Source organism: Eurosta solidaginis, chromosome X (assembly GCF_040869045.1).
Source record: "Eurosta solidaginis isolate ZX-2024a chromosome X, ASM4086904v1, whole genome shotgun sequence".
NCBI classification, from domain to species: domain Eukaryota; kingdom Metazoa; phylum Arthropoda; class Insecta; order Diptera; family Tephritidae; genus Eurosta; species Eurosta solidaginis.
The window spans coordinates 13,325,220-13,344,538 of NC_090324.1; the positions used below are offsets into that span (position 1 = coordinate 13,325,220).

The 19,319-nt window shown below is 35.4% G+C and overlaps 1 protein-coding gene across 10 annotated transcripts in view; it reads left to right on the forward strand.

Moving 5' to 3' along the window:
- The window catches only part of LOC137234572 (plasma membrane calcium-transporting ATPase 2-like), a 2,440,841-nt gene that overhangs the window by 1,549,788 nt on the left and 871,734 nt on the right, over positions 1–19,319 (forward strand). For all 10 annotated transcript variants that reach the window (XM_067758033.1, XM_067758039.1, XM_067758029.1 and 7 more), the window contains 2 exons: positions 16,626–16,837; positions 16,900–17,051. In XM_067758033.1, the coding sequence (XP_067614134.1) occupies positions 16,626–16,837; positions 16,900–17,051 (364 nt within the window). The remainder of the gene's footprint in view (positions 1–16,625; positions 16,838–16,899; positions 17,052–19,319) is intronic.

A 19,319-nucleotide genomic window follows, 5' to 3' on the forward strand; every position in this document is an offset into this window, starting at 1 on the left:
TTTGGAAACCGTTTTCTTTGTTGCGTTGCTGTTGTTGTTTGTTTTTTTTTTTTTGTTGTTTTGATTTGTTTGTTTATCCATTATTGTCGAACGACAACATGCTTGACGTGGCAAGCTTAGTTGTCAAATTATTTAAATGGGGAACTGGGTTGGCCCGCCGCGGCAGAGCCCCTTGACGCGGTAAGGCCATGATTACTCCCCAAGGTGGCCCGGTGTTGGGAAGGCGCCGTTATAATACAGCCGGTGTTGTGGACCTCCTGGCTGCAAACCAGTCCAATGGGCACGGTGACGCATGACACCCTGGATTAGGAGGTGACAGTTCCTGGTTGCCGATAGCATTCGACCACATTTGTCAGGTGAGCGCGGTTGCGCCGCTCCCATCTGACCAATTAGTATCAAATGCGATCGGCATAAGCCCTTCACTGCTACAAGGTGACTGTCTTCGCAGGAGTACTATATACATATACTATATATATGTACTATATATACCACTACATATGTGACCCGGTCTATGAAAAGTGGCTTATGACTCAAAAAAAATTACTACTACTAAGAAACTGAAAATGCATTGTTTATCTTTAACAGCTGTTTCTCGCAATTTCTTTTTTGAGTCATAAGCCACCTTTTCATAGAATGGGTCACATACGTAAGCATTCGTTGAAATTTGAGTCCTCTAGCTCTTAAAAAGGGGCAGTAATTACGAAAAGTTCCTTATCTGAACAATCGGTTGTGGCGATATATGCTATATATACGACCGATCTCATCCATCTTTTCAGACAACAATATGTGCAATATACGAAAGTATATAGGGAAATTGATGCTTCAATCTGATAAATTTAATCCTCTTTTTCTGAAAAATCGGTTGTATGGAGGATATATGCTATAGCGGTCCGGTCCGGCCGGTTCCGACAAATGTCTAATCGGACACATAAGTACACCCTGCTCACCCAGACGGACAGAAGGACATGGCTAAATCAACTCAGCTCTTCATCCTTCATTCATTTCGGTATATATTAATGGTGGGTCTATCTATTTTCCTTTAAGGATTTATAATTTTGGGATTCGTGACGAAATTAATATACCATTTCATTTTCATGAAAGCTATAAAAATTCAACAAGAGTTCCCCAAACCTAGTTGATTATTTATAATTGTCACTGTTGGAAAAAGTACTTACAAACGAACTCAGATTTTCAGGAACAACCTTTTCATTTATCTTGAACAAATCCTCTGCACACGACAGAGGAAAGTAAGATTTTACTGAGCATGCTGCAGCATCTTGTTGAACCAGTATTCTGAGAAGACATTAAGGCTAAAGAAAATCAAGTTGAATTTAAGTAAATGTCGGAGTCGGCATAAAACATGTAGGTCCCGTCCGGCCAATTTGTAGGAAAATCAAGAGGAGCACGACGCAAATTGGAAGAGAAGCTCGGCCTTAGATCTCTTCGGAGGTTATCGCACCTTACATTTATTTTTTTATACCTTTCATGAAAATGAAATGGTATATTAATTTCGTCACGAAACTTTTCGTAATTACTGCCCTATTTTAAGAGCTAGATGCTTCAAATTTCAACGAATGCTTACGCATATAGCATATATTGTTGTCTGAAAAAATCATAAAGATCGGTTGTATATATAGTATATATCTGATACAACCGATTGTTCAGATAAGAAACTTTTCGCAATATCTACCCCATTCTAACAGCTATAAGCTTCAAATTTCACCGATTGCTTACGTATATAGTATAAATTGTTGTGTCAAAAAAACAAAAAAAAAATCAATCAGATCGGTGATATATATAATATATATATGATGGTATATATAGTATATATATATATATAGTATATATATATATATTTTTGCGATTTCGGCCCCATTTTAACAGCTAGAAGCTTCAAATTTCACCAAATGCTTACGTGTATAGCATATATTGATGTCTGAAAAAATCATTGAGATCGGTGGTATACATAGTATATATATCATACAACCGATTGTTCAGATAAGAAACGTTGCGCAATTTCTGCCCCGTTTCAACAGCTAGAAGCTTCAAATTTCACCAAATGCTTACGTATATAGCATATATTGTTGTCTGAAAAAATCATAGAGATCGGTGGCATATATATTATATACTTCATATAAACTGTAATTTTTGCCCCTTTTTTTACGGCTAGAAGCTTCAAAATTCATCAAATTTCATCAAATAGTTACGTTTACGTCATATATTTTTGAAATACGTGATTCGCAGTCATAGTTTTTGCATGCAGACCACAAAAAACGTGAAGCTTTGCATATTCACACAAAGTACCTACCTGTTTTTTTTTTTTTTTATATTTATCTTAAAAATCGTTTAGGTGTGTAGATCTATTCACTATATATTTCTAATCTTATACATCCGATTATTCGGAGATTACGAACGGGATAAGATTATTGTTCAGCCCCATTCATGAAAGGTATGAAGTCTTCGGCACAGCACAGAATGGTCTCCTTCAGGTTTCCGACGGATTCTGGAAGTAAAAACAACACAAATTAACAAATATATCTTGTATTCATGTATATTTGTCCTGCCTTGAAATTGGGTCAAGTGCAAGCACACAGGTAAAATTAATTGCAATAACTTTTGAGTTTAAATTGAAATTTTTGATCTTCTATTGTAATTTTCTGAACTTGACTTTAAAAAGTGTAGACTTATAACAAAAATTATTTTATTATCCGGAATCGTAAATGGAATATGCAGCCAAATCATCAAAATTTCAACAACCACAAAATTTTAAACTTTTTACTGATATCACTTCTTAGAGTTTTGTAACTTTCCAACATATGCTGCTTTTTTATTGAAAATAACTATATTGATCTGATTCTGCCGCGATTATAAAGAATTACCCTGACCGGTCCACCAATGGGGTGGGATCAAAATTAAATGCGTGCAAAATCTCTTTGAACACACACTTTTTTTAGTGCATAACGACATTACAACAGCCACATGAAAATTGCCAAATTCAACTGCAAATAACTCCGGACAGAGATACAGTTTTGCTTTTCACTTTCGGATTATTGTTGTCGAGGTATTTTGACACCTCTATCGATATTTTTGGACGCGTATTAGCAGTCGACTCCTCAACTAGACTTTTACCAGGGCTTTTAAATTGCCCCTAGTTAAAGCGCAAGGTTAGCAAACGTTAAAGGGTAATATACTTGCAACATTTAGACGTGTCTAATCAGCTAACACATGTTGTAAAGTAAAAACCTGTAGCACCATATTTTACCTTTTTTATTATAGTCAAGCGATGTGTGTAAATCCCTTAAACTATCAGGTAATTATTTATATTAATTTATAAATCGTCAAATGAAATAAATCTTGAACTAGTTCTCAAGATATAAACAATTTGTTTACATTATTGTTAGAGAACGCATAGTACCGATGGTACTATCGAAATTGCACTAATTTCACTCTTGTACTGAAATTTAAAAGCCCAACCCATAAGATTTTGTATGCATCATAGTAAGCCGACTGATGAGTGCATTTATACTCGTATTGCGCGGGGGAGTGACAAATAGCCTTAAAATGGTGACTACCATGTCCATTAAATAATTTACCTTGCAAATTTGTTATCTTTGCATCCAGCGCCTTGCAACCTGCACACCCTGCAACTTGTGACTTTTTACCTAAAAAAGAATACTTGAGTTAATGATATCTTATTCAGATGTATATGTGATGAAACTTAAAAGAGGATGATGGTAGGTTCTCAACGTTCCTGAAGGATACGCGCTTTATTTCTTTTGGCATGGTTGTTATATTTGTCAAAGATTACTGTATGTTAATTTAGTTAATAAGTAGGGAAATTAATATTTTGTTGCATATGATTTCGAACCACCAAACAAAGGAAACTATTAATTCCCTAATGTGTTCAATTTAAATTGAGTTAAAAAGTGGCATGTAACAATGGCAACAATAATATGCTATCAATTTGATTGAGACCTACTAGTTTACATTCTATTTCTTTAATAGGGCATTGGTTTTCCTCTTCTATGAGTGAGAAGTCGGCCACGCAAATACGAAGAGACATGGAGTCAATTGGTTCTAAAAAGAAATTTCTGAAATTTGCAAACTCTTTCTCTATTATAAAACGTCTGTCTTCTGAAAACCCTGTAAATTCTATTGGTTTGAATGGTTTAATAAGGCAAAAGATATCTGGCTTTTTAGAAGAAAAGACGCATTCCTGGAAAAATAACACAAACCTCTGCCCCTCAAAGTTTTAAAGCCCTGATGCTTTTCCTTTGCAAACTACGTTTCATGGCTGACTCGATTTATTATTTGTGGAAGAATTTGAGTTGGCTTTTTGATATACTTTTTTAATGTTTGTAAGTAATTTACGAAATCGTAAGTTGAAAAACTTGATAACAGACCAATTGATTCAACACTCTCCGTTAGATGCAGTAAATGATGAACATTATGAGTAACACTGGAATTACCGAATATTTTATTTATTTTCAACAAATAAAGATAACATATTTTTGGCAATTTCCAAATTATCTAAATATGATTTTGGACAAAGGAGCATCCTATACGCACAGAATAGAAGCAAAAATTGATAATGTAAGTCACCATGAACATTGTTTTTCAAAATAAGGATGCCTGTATATAACAGAAATTGGCGAAACTCAGTTGCCTTCCAATTTGAGATTTCATCGAACGATCTGGGCTTACGGGCGAATTCCTTCGTTATGAACGGTGATAGAGAGACTAAAAATTTTGACATATTTTTCTTTTTAAGTTTTTCAACTTTTAAATTTATATCGTCTTTTATCATTCTCTTTAAAAAGTTTCGCATTATCCCCAGATCCACCAAATGCATACTATCTATAGCTACTTGGCTTATCATTTTTACACCAATTTTCTCTAGTGGAGTCTTTGAATTCCTAAATTTCGGTTCATGGTGTGTTTTGTATCTTCTGGTTAAAAAGTCACTGTCAGTTACCAAATTTCCAGACACAGAGGAATATACCATCACGGTTTACCTTTACCCCGATTTGCGTACACTTGCTGCAACCATGAGAAGCTGAATGATAAGGTGTACCACAAACAAACGCTTTCGCGGGAGCATCACATACAATTGACTTCATAAGAACTTTTAACAATTTGCCACCTAGTTCAATGCTATTTTTTAAGATATTATTTCCAACATATATACCGACAGGAAAAACACAAATTGAACTAAAATCAACTAGCCGCACCAATATTGCAATATGCAATTTTTTCCAATTGCTTGCTCAAACCAACATGGCAATAGAGTCCTGGTGGAATGGATTTAGTAACTGCGATTTCTCTTCTTTTGGAATAGAGTGTTTTGGCACTTCTTGGTACATCTAGATTCTCTTCTTGTAAAATACTAAGAAGGCTCTTAAATGCTCTACATGATGGTCTAAAAGTAGTAAACCATTCCAGGATTTTTTCCTTAAAGGAACGCTGCAGTTTGCCTATAACTGAATTTCCTCTATCTACATTAATAGCTCCATCAGAACAATCACTTTCCTCACATTCATACTTAGTAGGCAAACTCCCTATATCGCCAACTCCACTTATGCCAGTACCGCATTCCTCCACAGAGGATTTTGATGGCCCTGCTTCATCATTACTAGAAACTGGTCTAAACAAAATCCTAGCATACATTTCCCTTGAAAGTCTTCTCACATTACGTTTGTCACTCATTGTTACATGCAATTTTCAACTCGCCAAAATCGCAAAACACCACAAAATTTATATTTTTAATTTTATATTATTTTTATAAGGCACGAGCAAAATTTTTCCACTTTTCCCTACACTCGTGATAATTTGGAATGTATACTGAAAAAGTTAGATGTGTATATGCAAGACGTTTATCGATTATTGCGATTGCCACCGATAGATCGAAAAAATATAGTCGGCTGATATGAACATCCGTGCTCGTGTTATGTTTTTCTTAAAACAGCTATTGTTATATTACAACTATAACAAACTTTTTATGGAATAGCCACAATATTTTGTTTTCCAAATAATATATAAAGCTTTACATGTAAAACCACCAATGCGGTAACGACAGATAGCGAATCGATGATAGGTTGAATACAGCAGCAAAGGCATAAAGCAAAGCAACGCGAGCAAAAAATGTATATAGATCGCCTTGCTGCGTTGATTTTGACCTATGAAACGTCTTGCTGCTTTAATACAAACACAGATTTAGCTGCACTTCACTACGCGGCAAAATATTCTTTGCATGTATTCTTATGGGCAAAGTCCAAAAAGTTTAGCGCCGTTGCCGCATGTAAGTCCCCCTTTACTTTTATTGACGGCATATCTGTACTGTTTTCACTATTCAACTTGAATCCGTGGGGTTATATGGCATCTTTATAACTTATAATGTGTGTTCATTAGACCTGGCGTTATTTTTTTTTTTTTTGGTCAAATATGCGATTCGATGTAATAATTCATGTGGTAAATTTTTAACTCAATCAGAGTGTGCCAACCTGTGCCATAATGAGGTCAAAGGTCAAAATATAGAACAACACTTTGTTTTTTTTACTGTTATCTGTTTATTTATTAAAGAAAAAATAAAATGACGCAATTTTTCCGCAATTTGCATTTCAATCATTAATATATGTCTCAAGAATATTACAAAATCGAAGTTTTAGTATATGAAGGGAACTTTTGCCTGTAGTTCTCGACAATATGAAGCAAATATTGTTTATCTTCTTCGCTATGAGTTAAAGACGGTTAAAATCTGTTACTAGTTTTACTTTCCTCTCAGCAGAATCATTAACAGCAGTGACGTTTTGAGGATTTGAACACCTTTTAAATATTCTGCATTTCGCACCAGTTTGAGGGATCTAAGTTGAAAAATTTTACGTCTATTTCCAATCGTGAAAAGATATTTCTAGTTCTTTGCGTTACAAAACAACTTAAATCTTTACTTATGAATGCTTTCATTTCTTCAATGCTGGAATTTACATTTTTATGCAGATAAACGCCATTGTCGTCATTGCTTTCAGACTCTTTTTCTAATGCTAGTGCTTCAACCATCTTTCTTTTCACATTTAAGTCCACATTAGAATCGAAAAAGGCGAGACCAACGGCTTCCTCGGACAGATGCCATAAGTGGTTTTTCATTTTATTTAATAAGGCTAGAGATATTTTTGGGTCGTAATAACCGGCAATGTTTTTTACCAGCTGCAAATCCAAATTTGGTGCTTCGACTGCATTAGTAGTTCGAAACCAATACGGAATATAAAGACGCACCAGGAAAATACACACATTGCGGAATCCATTCAATTGGCTGGAAGACATTTTAAATTGTTTTTGCAAAGCAAACATTTTTAAGGCATATATCGCTTTTGACATAAACCTGGCATGTGACGTCGCGCCAGGTGCACGAAAGGAAAAGTTCGGGATGCTGCCACCTAAAAAAAAACATGAGTTGCAATAGCTCTTTGTAGTCATGGCGAATGTGGTCTTTTGCTATATTTTTGATGCAAAATCTTTATTGGCTTCACATTCCTCTGCATTTATAGCACGTCGCACTTCTTCATCCATGATTCCAATTGAAAGATCTTTTAAATTGAAAGTGTTCCATTCCCGCGAAAAACGTTCAAATATGGCAACTTCCGAGCAACAAGATTTTCCAAAATATATTTCAAATACAGCCCGTAGTATGATTTCTGCGATATGATGCCTGCATGGCAACCACAACAAGCTACGTTTCAATTTTTGTCCAGCAACATTCCAGCACCGTTACGTTTACCAGTGTTTGTAGCTGTCGTGTAAAAGCATACCATTTCCACCGAATTTATCATATTCATTTTTTCTAAGTAATTATATATGGACTGGGCGATTGCTTCACCAGTTCCACATTCAATAATTGGAATGGAAATTAATTTTTCTATATTATCTTCCGTTAAAACAATAGCTAGGCGTTCTACTTTTCCTTTCCAGTCATTGCAGGAAGTAGTTTACCGTCCCAGTGTAACACAAATGTATCAGGGATCTGAAAAATTTTCGCTCTGAGAAGTATTCATAACAAATCCAAAATAAACTTTATACCTTGAAATTCTCAATAATTTCTGTACCATGACGCCGACGATATTCCTTGCGCTGTTTTCTCCAACTTGTACAATTAATAACCAGATCTTCAATATTGTGACCCAAAGCTTTAGCTGTTGCAATAATAAAATGAATTGTGAGTGGGGTTGACATATTGCCAGCATCCATGCAAGCAAGCATTCTATCATCTATGAGGCTTTTTTTACCACGTTTTTTTTCAGCTCGTTGGTGTTTGATACGATCATCAACTGCTCTACAGATTTTTCAGACTCACATTCACTTTCATCACTTACATCATAGTCTACACTCAACTCTAAAAAAATTAGTTGAAAGAGAAACTTACATGTTATTTGTTTCAGCAGAATTAACTAAATACCTTGAGTGCTTTCCAATCTTTGATACTTTGCTCTGCGTCGATTCTTCTTCTAACCTTTGCGCCTTCCGTTTTCTTTATTTGCGAGACATTGATCTATAGAAATCATGCTCCAACACGACCTGGCTCTCTTTGTTTAATTGAAAAGTCTCGGTCCTCAGGAATAGCTATCATTTCTAAAGCATCAGCATGTGCAATATCGAATAAATTGTTCAAATTATCATTGAAATCATTTTCCTTTTTACGAGAACTAGGAAATGAAGATGTACAAAATTTCTGTACTGTTCTCCACTTATCATATAATTTCACCAATATTTCCTTCGAAGCCAATTTAGCACTTTCCTTAATTGTTTTCTTTTCACACCGCACATAGTAAAAAAACATTTCAGCACTTGTAGTTTTGACGGTAACTTGCTTCCAAGTATATTTTTTCACATTTTCCTATCAAATATACGTTTTTGTCAGCAGATCTAAGTGTAACAAAATTATTTACAGCCATCACGATATTGCAGTATAACTTTTACTATTTTTAATTATTTTAATAAAGACCCTTTCTTAACCACAGTCAATTTCGCAATGACAAAATATTAAAAGCTCTATTTGCACGTCTCAGTCTGTCTAATTATCAACATTGGCGTATGTGAACCGGGCCACTGACTACATTATCTGCCAAATTCGAGTAATTTGTTGTTGTGAACTCAGTGAACGCAATTCCACTCAATTTCAACAACAGTCTTGTGCAGATAATTTGTGTAGTCAGTGGCCCGCCTTAGTTCAATGGAATTTTTACTAATTTACTCTTTTCTAATATTTATAAATTTTCTTATCATTATTGGACATATAGAAAAAATTACTGTGCAAAATATTGAGGAAAAATGAGGTCATTACATTCTATATATAATAGATAAGCAGATAACAGTAAAAAAACCAAGTGTTTTTCTATATTTTGACCTTTGACCTCATTATGGCACAGGTTGGCACACTCTGATCGAGTTAAAAATTTACCACATGAATTATTACATCGAATCGCATATTTGACCAATCCCCGTACTCAAAATTCCAAAAAAAAAAAAATCTCATATAAGCTGCGTCAGGTCTAGTGTTCATACATATTTAACCTTTTTGCATAAAAATTTCAATCGCCTTTTAAATGTAATTTCTATACAAATATTTGAACATAAAATTTTTTTCACTGAACTGGAACTAATTTACACACAGTCGTATTCTTAAAATTTTGAACAGTATACTTTTACAGGAACCCAAAACTTAATGGTTTTGCGTAATATAAGGCAGCGCGTAAGATTTTGAAATGCTCACTTATATTGCTATATCAAAATCGATAGTTTCGTTTATCGACCATCTTTTGTCATCGTTGACATTTACATGTATGTAAAGAAAAAATAGCTAATCTTCAACAGGCGAGAAAATAGCCAATCTTCAACGGTCTCTACAATTAGCGGAGGTGAAATCTTCTGAATTGGCAAAGATATTGGATACTGAAAAACATGTCATGAACGCGATGTTGAAGAATTAAAGGAACGTTGGGAAAAAGAGAAAACAGAAAATTCGAAGGCAGCAAAAGCAGAAAGATCCAATAATTGTAGCAAATGCATTGATTATATGACTGAGATCACAAAGTTTGAATTACAAAATCTAAAATTGAGTAATACCAATCCAATTTATAAAAAGGAAATTGACGATCTTATGGAACAACTAAATAAATCTAAAGCTTTAATTGTAGAGCTCAATGAAAAGTTAAAGCTAACCAAAGAACAGGAAACGCTTATACGCGAGCTCAAAGCCAAAGCTGCACGATTCGAAGAGTATATCATACGAACATAGTTCAGCTCCACCAAAACAAGCATCACCAAAGCAACCAGCTGTGAATGATGCTGATAGCAGTAATGGGCAAGAAAATAAGCACTTGTACACAACTGAGATAAAGCAAATTGAAGGGCGTGTACGCGATGAAATGTCCGAGTTATTTGCCATCAAATTCAAACGTTTTCAAATAAAACTTAATCAAACTGAAGAGAAAAATATTTGTTTACAACGTGGATATGAACTTGCGCGTAAAGTCCTACAACAGCGACAAACCGAAGTGGAGCTGTTAAAGCAAGCTATTCTAGCTAAACGTGAACATATCGCAGAAGTACTAAACAAAAAAGATGCTGAAGCATGATTGGAACGATGACTGGAAAACAAACTGCCATATTGCATAAATGTCGTGATGAATTATTAGCAAAAAATTAACATGCTGTTCAACTATCTAAAGAATTAGAAGAACGGCAAACGCAAATCGAAGCCGAGCGTCAATCGATGAAAGCTGTAATGATGCATTGCGAGGAGCAAAGTAAACATGTCGGTGCTATATAGAGTGAATGGAAAAACAAGTAAGGAAACCTAAGTTTGGGTGTAACCGAACATTACCTACTCAGCTGAGAGCTTTGGAGACAAAATAAGGGAAAATCACCATTTAGCAAAATAAACCTAGGGTAACCCTGGAGTGTGTTTGTATGACATGTGTATCAAATGAAAGGTGTTAATGATTGTTTAAAACGTAGTGGACCTTAGTTCTATAGGTGGACGCCATTTCGAGATATCGCAATAAGGGTGAACCAGGGGTGACTCTAGAATGTGTTTGTACGATATGGGTATCAAATTAAAAGTAGTAATGAGGGTTTTAAAAGGGAGTAGCTCTTAGTTGTATATGTGAAGGCGTTTTCGAGATATCGACCAAAATGTGGACCAGGGTAACCCAGAACGTCTTCTGTCGGGTACCGCTAATTTATTTATATATGTCATACCACGAAGAGTATTCCTGTCAAGATTCCAAGGGCTTTTGATTTCGCCCTGCATAACTTTTTCATTTTCTTCTACTTAATATGGTAGGTGTCACACCCATTTTACAAAGTTTTTTCTAAAGTTATATTTTGCATCAAAAACCCAATCCAATTACCATGTTTCATCTCTTTTTTCATATTTGGTATTTTTTTCATTTTTCGTAATTTTCGATATCGGAAAAGTGGGCGTGGTCATAATCGGATTTCGGCCATATTTTATACCAATATAAAATGAATTCAGATAAGTACGTGAACTAAGTTTAGTTAAGATATATCGTTTTTTGCGCAAGTTATCGTGTTAACGGCTGAGCGAAAGGACAGACGGTCGACTGTGTATAAAAACTGGACCTGGCTTCAACCGATTTCGCCATTTTTCACAGAAAACCGTTATCGTCCTAAAATCTTGGCCCCTACCAAATTTCACAAGGATTGGTAAATTTTTGTTCGACTTATGGCATTAAAAGTATCCTAGACAAATTAAATGAAAAAGGGCGGGGCCACGCCCATTTTGAAAATTTCTTTTATTTTTGTATTTTGTTGCTACATATCATTACTGGAGTTGAATGTTGACATAATTTACTTTTATACTGTAAAGATATTAAATTTTTCGTTTAAATTTGACTTTAAACAATTTTTTTTTAAAAGTGGGCATATTCGTTATCCGATTTCGCTAATTTTGATTTAGTACACATATAGTAATAGGAGTATCGTGCCTACAAAATTTCATCACGATATCTTCAACGACTGCCAAATTACAACTTGCAAAACTTTTAAATTACCTTCTTTTGAAAGTAGGCGGTGCCACGCCCATTGGCCAAAATTTTCCTAATTTTCTATTTTTCATCATAAGGTCAACGCACCTACCAAGTTTCATCGCTTTATCCGTCTTTGGTAATGAATTATCGCACTTTTTCGGTTTTTCGAAATTTTCGATATCGTAAAAGTGGGCGTGCTTGTAGTCCAATTTTTTTCATTTTAAATACCGATCTCGGATGAGCGCCCAGGAATCTACATACCAAGTTTCATCAAGATACCTCAAAATTTACTCAAGTTATCGTGTTTACAGGCGGACGGACATGGCTAAATGAATTTCTTTTTTCACCCAGATCATTTTGATATATAGAAGTCTATATCTATCTCGATTAGTTTATGCCGTTACGGATTAGCGTTATGCGAACAAAGTTAATATACTCTGTGAGCTCTGCTCAGCTGAGTATAATAATATACTCTGTGAGCTCTGCTCAGCTTAGTATAATAAGGTACAAACTTTGGAGAGGGCGCACCGAAAGGCGTTGACAGCATGGCAAAAGAAATACAATTCAGCAAAACATACAGCAGCGAATTATAAGCGATACGCCGAAGGTAAAGAAGCACATATGTTGCGAGAAAAATGATCGACTTAAAACAGAATATGATGCTTCACTGACAAAGATCGAAACTCGTATGAAGGATACACTGGAAAAGCGGAATCGTGAGATGAGGGAAACTATAGCTGCAATAGAGAAACATCATGAGTTAGGTTATGACAAGGAAAATAGAAAATGAAATTAAGAACTTCATTCTGTATTGCGAACGATAGTTCAAACGATTGATTCGCCTCCAAACGATTTCGTCTAGAAATGGCATTCATTATCTTTTTCTTCGGACTTTACGTTTCTTACTTTATGTCAAACAGGAAGGCGAAAGCAACTGTCAAATGATATGTTACCATCGTTTAAAATAGTGCAAATATACTGGCGATTCGTCTCTGAGGCGAAACGAACGTTTGTTTTGTATATAGAATGGGACCCTAAATAATTTTTTTAGACAGTGGATATGAAGGGCATTTATCGTACATTTATTTTAATGATATAAGTTTATAGTCTTGCTATTATCATAATGTTCAAATAAATTCTTTTTTATAAAAAGTTGAAATTAACGGGTAAATTTTTATGATCTTGAAATTTATTGGTATGTTCATCTTATACATTTGTAAATTTTAATGAGTTATAGACGCCTTTCATAATAATTTGTTTAAATTTATGTGTTATATTAATCTATTGCATCCAGCAAATAAAATAAACAACAATACATAAAAAAAAAAAAAAAATAAACAACATAAATTTCGATAGACCAAACTCTTTGACTTTATCTTCGGATTCGCGTTCCAAACCAAGTATTTTTATACCTCTCCAAAATTTTAGGACGTGTATTAAGTGTGTCTTGCGGCCTTATAGTAATACCTTTGTATGCATATTACAATTAATTTGATGTATATTGAACTAGAGAGATATTAAATTAGATAGATAATCAATCATTTTGTAAACTAATTTATCTATTGAGGTGCCACAGACTTTGGCCGGCCACTCAAGAAGATTGCACGCAATATAATCAGCCAATGGAACGAAATAACACTTGGCGATTTTGTGATCGATCAGCGGAGACAGCGGAACATATCCTTCTGATATGTGACGCAATCTCAAGCCAAGAGAACTGTTAGGGTTCATCCTTGGATGAGGTGGTGTGAAGGAGGTGAGGGCAAAATAGACCAATGGTCGCAGTGCAATCAATAAATTATCTATCGATGTAATGTAGAAGGAACGAGCCAGTTGTTGTTGTATAGCAGTGATTCGCCATATCCAATAGGTGCGACCGATCATAAATTGTCATCAATGTCCTATAAGGAGAGTCCAAGGAAACTTGCTATTTCAACAGGAGTGGACCATAATGAGACCCGTTGGTTCCACATTACAATTAAATAGATGGTTGGTGTCATGTGGGGATGCATTGCAAGCAGGACATACATTTTGTATGTCGGGGTTGATTCTGGATATATAAAAGTTTAACCTGTTACAGTATCCAGATGGAATTTGAGCTGGAGTGACGCGCGTCACTTCTTCGAGTACCGAATTTGCCGGGCAACTCCTGGCATAGAGGTCCGACGTCTGTTTGTGGATAACACCCAGGAACTGCTTGGGCTTTTTGGTATCATACGACTGTGTTCTCAGGTGCCGTATTTCCTCATAATGCTTACGGATATGGCCGCTTATGGCCACTGGGCGGTGTAGTCTCATTAATCATATGTCTGTTCGGATGCCCAGGTTTGTGGGTATTTAAGAGAAACTGTTTGGTGTTAGCATTTTATTTATCTCCCTAATGGGGAGTACTTTCGACTCATAGTGTAGGTGGTGTTCTGGGGACCTGAGAAAACAGCCCGTACCGGTTCTGAGGGCAGTATTTTGGAAGGCCTGTTTTTCATCCAGGGAGTAACCTTTATTTAGCCTTGGCGACCATATCAGGGACGCATATCATGCCGACCAATTGCTTTGTAAGTGAAAAAACGTTTCTTTATCTTTACCCCAAGTGTTGACGGCAACAGATTTGAGGATTTTATTACGACTGTTACGGTTTTCGGTACAATTTCGGCTGCATGTAGATCCTCATCGAACGTCATTCCCAATATTTTAGGGTATAAGACAACCGGTAAGGTAGTGCCATCGTCGTAGATGTTCACAATGGTCGGCATTTGGGACGTCCATGTTGTAAAGAAGGTCGCGGAGGATTATTATTATTGTTATTATTAATAGGTCTGGAAGCACTGCTAGCTTTGTGCAGATCTATTGCGCAAGACCTTTCAGCCTAATTTTGTATCTGGAGGCTCTTGATGTATATAAGTACCTCTTCAGGCTTTAAGGAGGATTAAGTCGGTGATAATGCCAGGTTTCGCGAGGCGAAAAAAAAGGAGAGATCAGGGAGGTAGCTTATTCTGTTGAAAAGCTCATCGATCTGTGGGCCTGGACCTGTGGCCATTATTTTGCAGTCATCGGCGCAAGAAGCGATAGTGGCTCCTTCTGGTGGTGATATGAAGAAGTTAATCAAAAGTGGCACCCCTTGTATAATAATTCTCTGGTTTGATATTACTTTCCTGAATTGCACCGATGCTTGCCGATCAGACTTGGGGGAAGTGGGGTACTTCTAAGTCTTCCATTAACGTTCCGTGGGTGACCGTATCAAAAGCTTTTGAACGAGCCAGTCGCGGTTGACAGGCCAAGCAGCACCAGCACCGTCCTATGATGGGTGTTAATGGAGTTCAGTAGTGATATGCACTTTACGGAAGTCTGGATAACCGAAGAATTTCGTTTAAATGAGTTACTGACTAAAGGGATAATATCGGTAGATACTGGTTGGGTTTCTGGTTTTTTGTAGGGGGTTTATCTTCGCTATTCTCCGTTATTTTGGAATGGCAAGTGCTTTTAACGATAAGTAGAAAAAATGTGCGAGTCTGCAAATGCCCTCATGGTCAAGGTGTTTTGGCATCGGCATAGGTATTCCGTCTGGGAAAAAAATCGAGTCGATTAAATCATTCAAATACTAACTAGTATGAATAACATCACAAGGTATATTCAATAAACTATTCTAAAACTGACTAGTATGATGAATGCCATGAAATTCTAGTCAGTTAACTATTCATACACTAACTAGTATGAATCACACCACAAAATTAAAACAATGAACTATTCAAAAGCTGACTAGTATGATGAACGCCACAAAATTATATTCAGTTAACTACTCATACATTAACTAGTATGAATCACACCACAAAATTATAGTCAATGAACTACTCAAAAGCTGACTAGTATGATGAACGCCACACAATTCTAGTCAGTCAACTACTCATACACTAACTAGTATGAATAACGCCACAAAATTCTAGTCAATGAACTAGAATGTTCGCTGACTAATTTGGCTTTTGACTGCAGGGAATATATAAACTGCTACTTGATTTTTCACCCTGCATTCTCTTTTTGAATTTGAATAAAACGGTCACTCAATATGCAAAAATTCAAGTTTTTTGATTATTTTGTACTATTTCTCAGATGTTACGAACATTTGTTCATCGTTAGAAGCACAAAAATGTATTCTTTTGAAAAATCATTGGAGAATAAATAGATGGAAAGTTATATGCCACTATTTGACTTCGCTTATGAAGAAAGGGATTTTGGTACCTGTTCTCGAAATTTGGGGCGTATTCGAAATTCCAAGAATGAAGATACTCGACTATACCTAAAACTTGAGATATGTCTCGGAAAGAAAATATTTTCAATTTAATTTAGTGTTATTCATTGTAAAAAAATTGCAAAGTTTTGCATACTTTCACATTAATAAATTAATTCAATGTTTTAAAATGTTTCTATTCTTCAGCTTTTCCTTAAAACAACAAAAACAATAAAAATATTTCAATAACAGTTAATATTTACTGATTTTAAGCTTATGAAATCCTAAAAATTAAGTATAGCTGAACACACCATAGAACTTGCGAACATAAATATTAATACTTGTCAATTTACCATATATTTAAGGTGACTGGCTACTCGATATTGAGTCAGGTCGTGGACAAGATCTTGGTGCAGGGCCGACACAACATTTTACTATAATTTTTAATACATTCGTAATGATGACGTTGTTCAATGAGATTAATGCAAGAAAAATACATGGTCAGAGAAACGTAATAGAGGGTTTGTTCACAAATCCCATATTTTACACCATATGGATTTTTACAATGATTTCACAGGTTAGTTCATAACTGCTTTTTAAACAGTAGTTGCATAAGTATATATCCTATTAATTTTATAGGTGCTGATTATTCAATATGGAAAAATGGCATTTTCCACTAAAGCATTATCCCTTGATCAATGGTTATGGTGCATTTTCTTCGGTATTGGTACCTTAGTATGGGGACAATTAATTACTTCAGTGCCAACTAGGAAACTGCCCAAACTTTTATCGTAAGTAAATGCGATTTATAAACTTTATTTCAAAGACTTTTAAAATAACATTTTCATGATTAATTTATAAACGAAGAACTCAATTAAAAATCACACCAAGGATACCCGACTTGTCAAAAGCTTTCCAAAAGGTTTTTGAAAGTATCAACTACTGGGTGTGATATTCGATCATAGTCTGGCATTCGTCATAATGGCATTGCTCCTAATAATGATGAGGAACGCCAAGTTGTATCTATAATAATAATAAAATAATAATTACCCAACAATATATATTGCGGTGGAAATAAGTAAGTTAGACACATCACTATCCCGCTAGTAAGTAAGTCCTGCATAACAACAACAGTCACAAGTAAACGTAATAGCAACATCCAGATGTATGTACATACACAATGCGATTTATAAACTTTATTTCAAAAACTTTTAAAATAACATTTTCATGATTAATTTATAAACGACGAACTCAATTAAAAATCACACCAAGGATACCCGACTTGTCAAAAGCTTTCCAAAAGGTTTTTGAAAGTATCAACTACTGGGTGTGATATTCGATCATAGTCTGGCATTCGTCATAATGGCATTGCTCCTAATAATGATGAGGAACGCCAAGTTGTATCTATAATAATAATAAAATAATAATTACCCAACAATATATATTGCGGTGGAAATAAGTAAGTTAGACACATCACTATCCCGCTAGTAAGTAAGTCCTGCATAACAACAACAGTCACAAGCAAACGAAATAGCAACATCCAGATGTATGTACATACACAATGCACGGACTTTACCACTTTATTGGTAGATCTACCAACTTTTTAGCCCATTTTCATATGCTACCACTTCTACCACAAAAGCCCAAAAATGTACTAACATTTCAATATATTCGCACTGAAACCAAATACTGCGATCATTACACCGGCACACCCAAATAACATTAAAGCCCGGTTTTTCAGTACAAGTTCAACTCAGTTTGTCAGTTAAACTACGCCTAAACTTATTCTGCAGTTTTTCAGTCTACTTTAACTGAAGTTTAAGCTGAGCTTAAGCGGCCGATCTGGCAGGTTATCTAGTTATCAGTTATTTGCGTTCGTTCGAAATGGCGTCGAATATACCCAACAAATATTTGGGCTTGAGTACCATAAGAGCTCATGTTGTTAAGTATGCCTAGTTAATACTTCTAAAATCTCAAGAGTCGTTTCGAAACAGTGGCTGAACTCGAGAATCATAGCGTACTCAGAAAAAAGGGATTTTTTATAAAAAGGGATTATAAAAGGGATTTACAATAAACTATGAATTGTTTTGTAGCTATTGTTTTCTTGGAAAAAAAATCTACCAACTTCTACCACTATTTTAATTTTCATCTACCAACATTCTCTTTTTAAAAGTCCGTGCACTGTACATGCATAATAACGGGTAGATTAACTTAATTCATTCCTCGTTTTAACAGTTAGAAGCTTAATGCTCACACATACATATGTCATAAGTTATTGTCTGAAGAAATCGTTCAGATCGGTCGTATATATACTATATATACCATACACCGATTTTACAGATAAGAGATTTCGCGTGATTTCTTCTGGACGCTCACATATAAGGCATGTTTTGCTGTCTGAAAATATCGTTAAGATCGCTCGTATACATAATATATATCTCATATAGCTAATTGTTAAGAATTTATGAACTTTGGAATCTTAACACATTATTAGTTAGCTCGGTACATGAAGTGACTTCGTTTCGTTTATTAGTGTTGATTATCGTAACGAAATGATATCGTTTCGTTCGTTTAGCATGCCTGGCCGAATGCATTCCCGCCCTTACTAGTTTTTGTTTTATTTAAAAAAGAAATTTTGAGTAATAACAAGTCAAAAGGTTGCATCTCATAGTTCCGACTTTCAGAATTCTGGCAATATATAATTCTGACGATTTCCAGAAATCCCGACAGGACGCAATTCAGACATAAAAAATTCCGACAAAACAAAATCTGTACAAGGCAATATCCCCATAACACAATATACCGACTAGCGAAATCCCGATAAGTCCAAATCCAAACAAATTGACCAAATTTCGTTATTATCGGTGTTGGATCGGCTAAAGGTTTTTTTTTTAAACGCGGACGAAGGCTGGCTACACAGAAAGAAGTTCTGCTCAGGAATTCTGTTGATCGCATCTCTGTTTTGCATCGGTCAAGGGATATTTTTTTCAAAATCGGCCGAAGGCCGCCTACCCACAAAGGTGTTCAGTGCAAAACTTCTATGGATGGCGTAGCCGGGG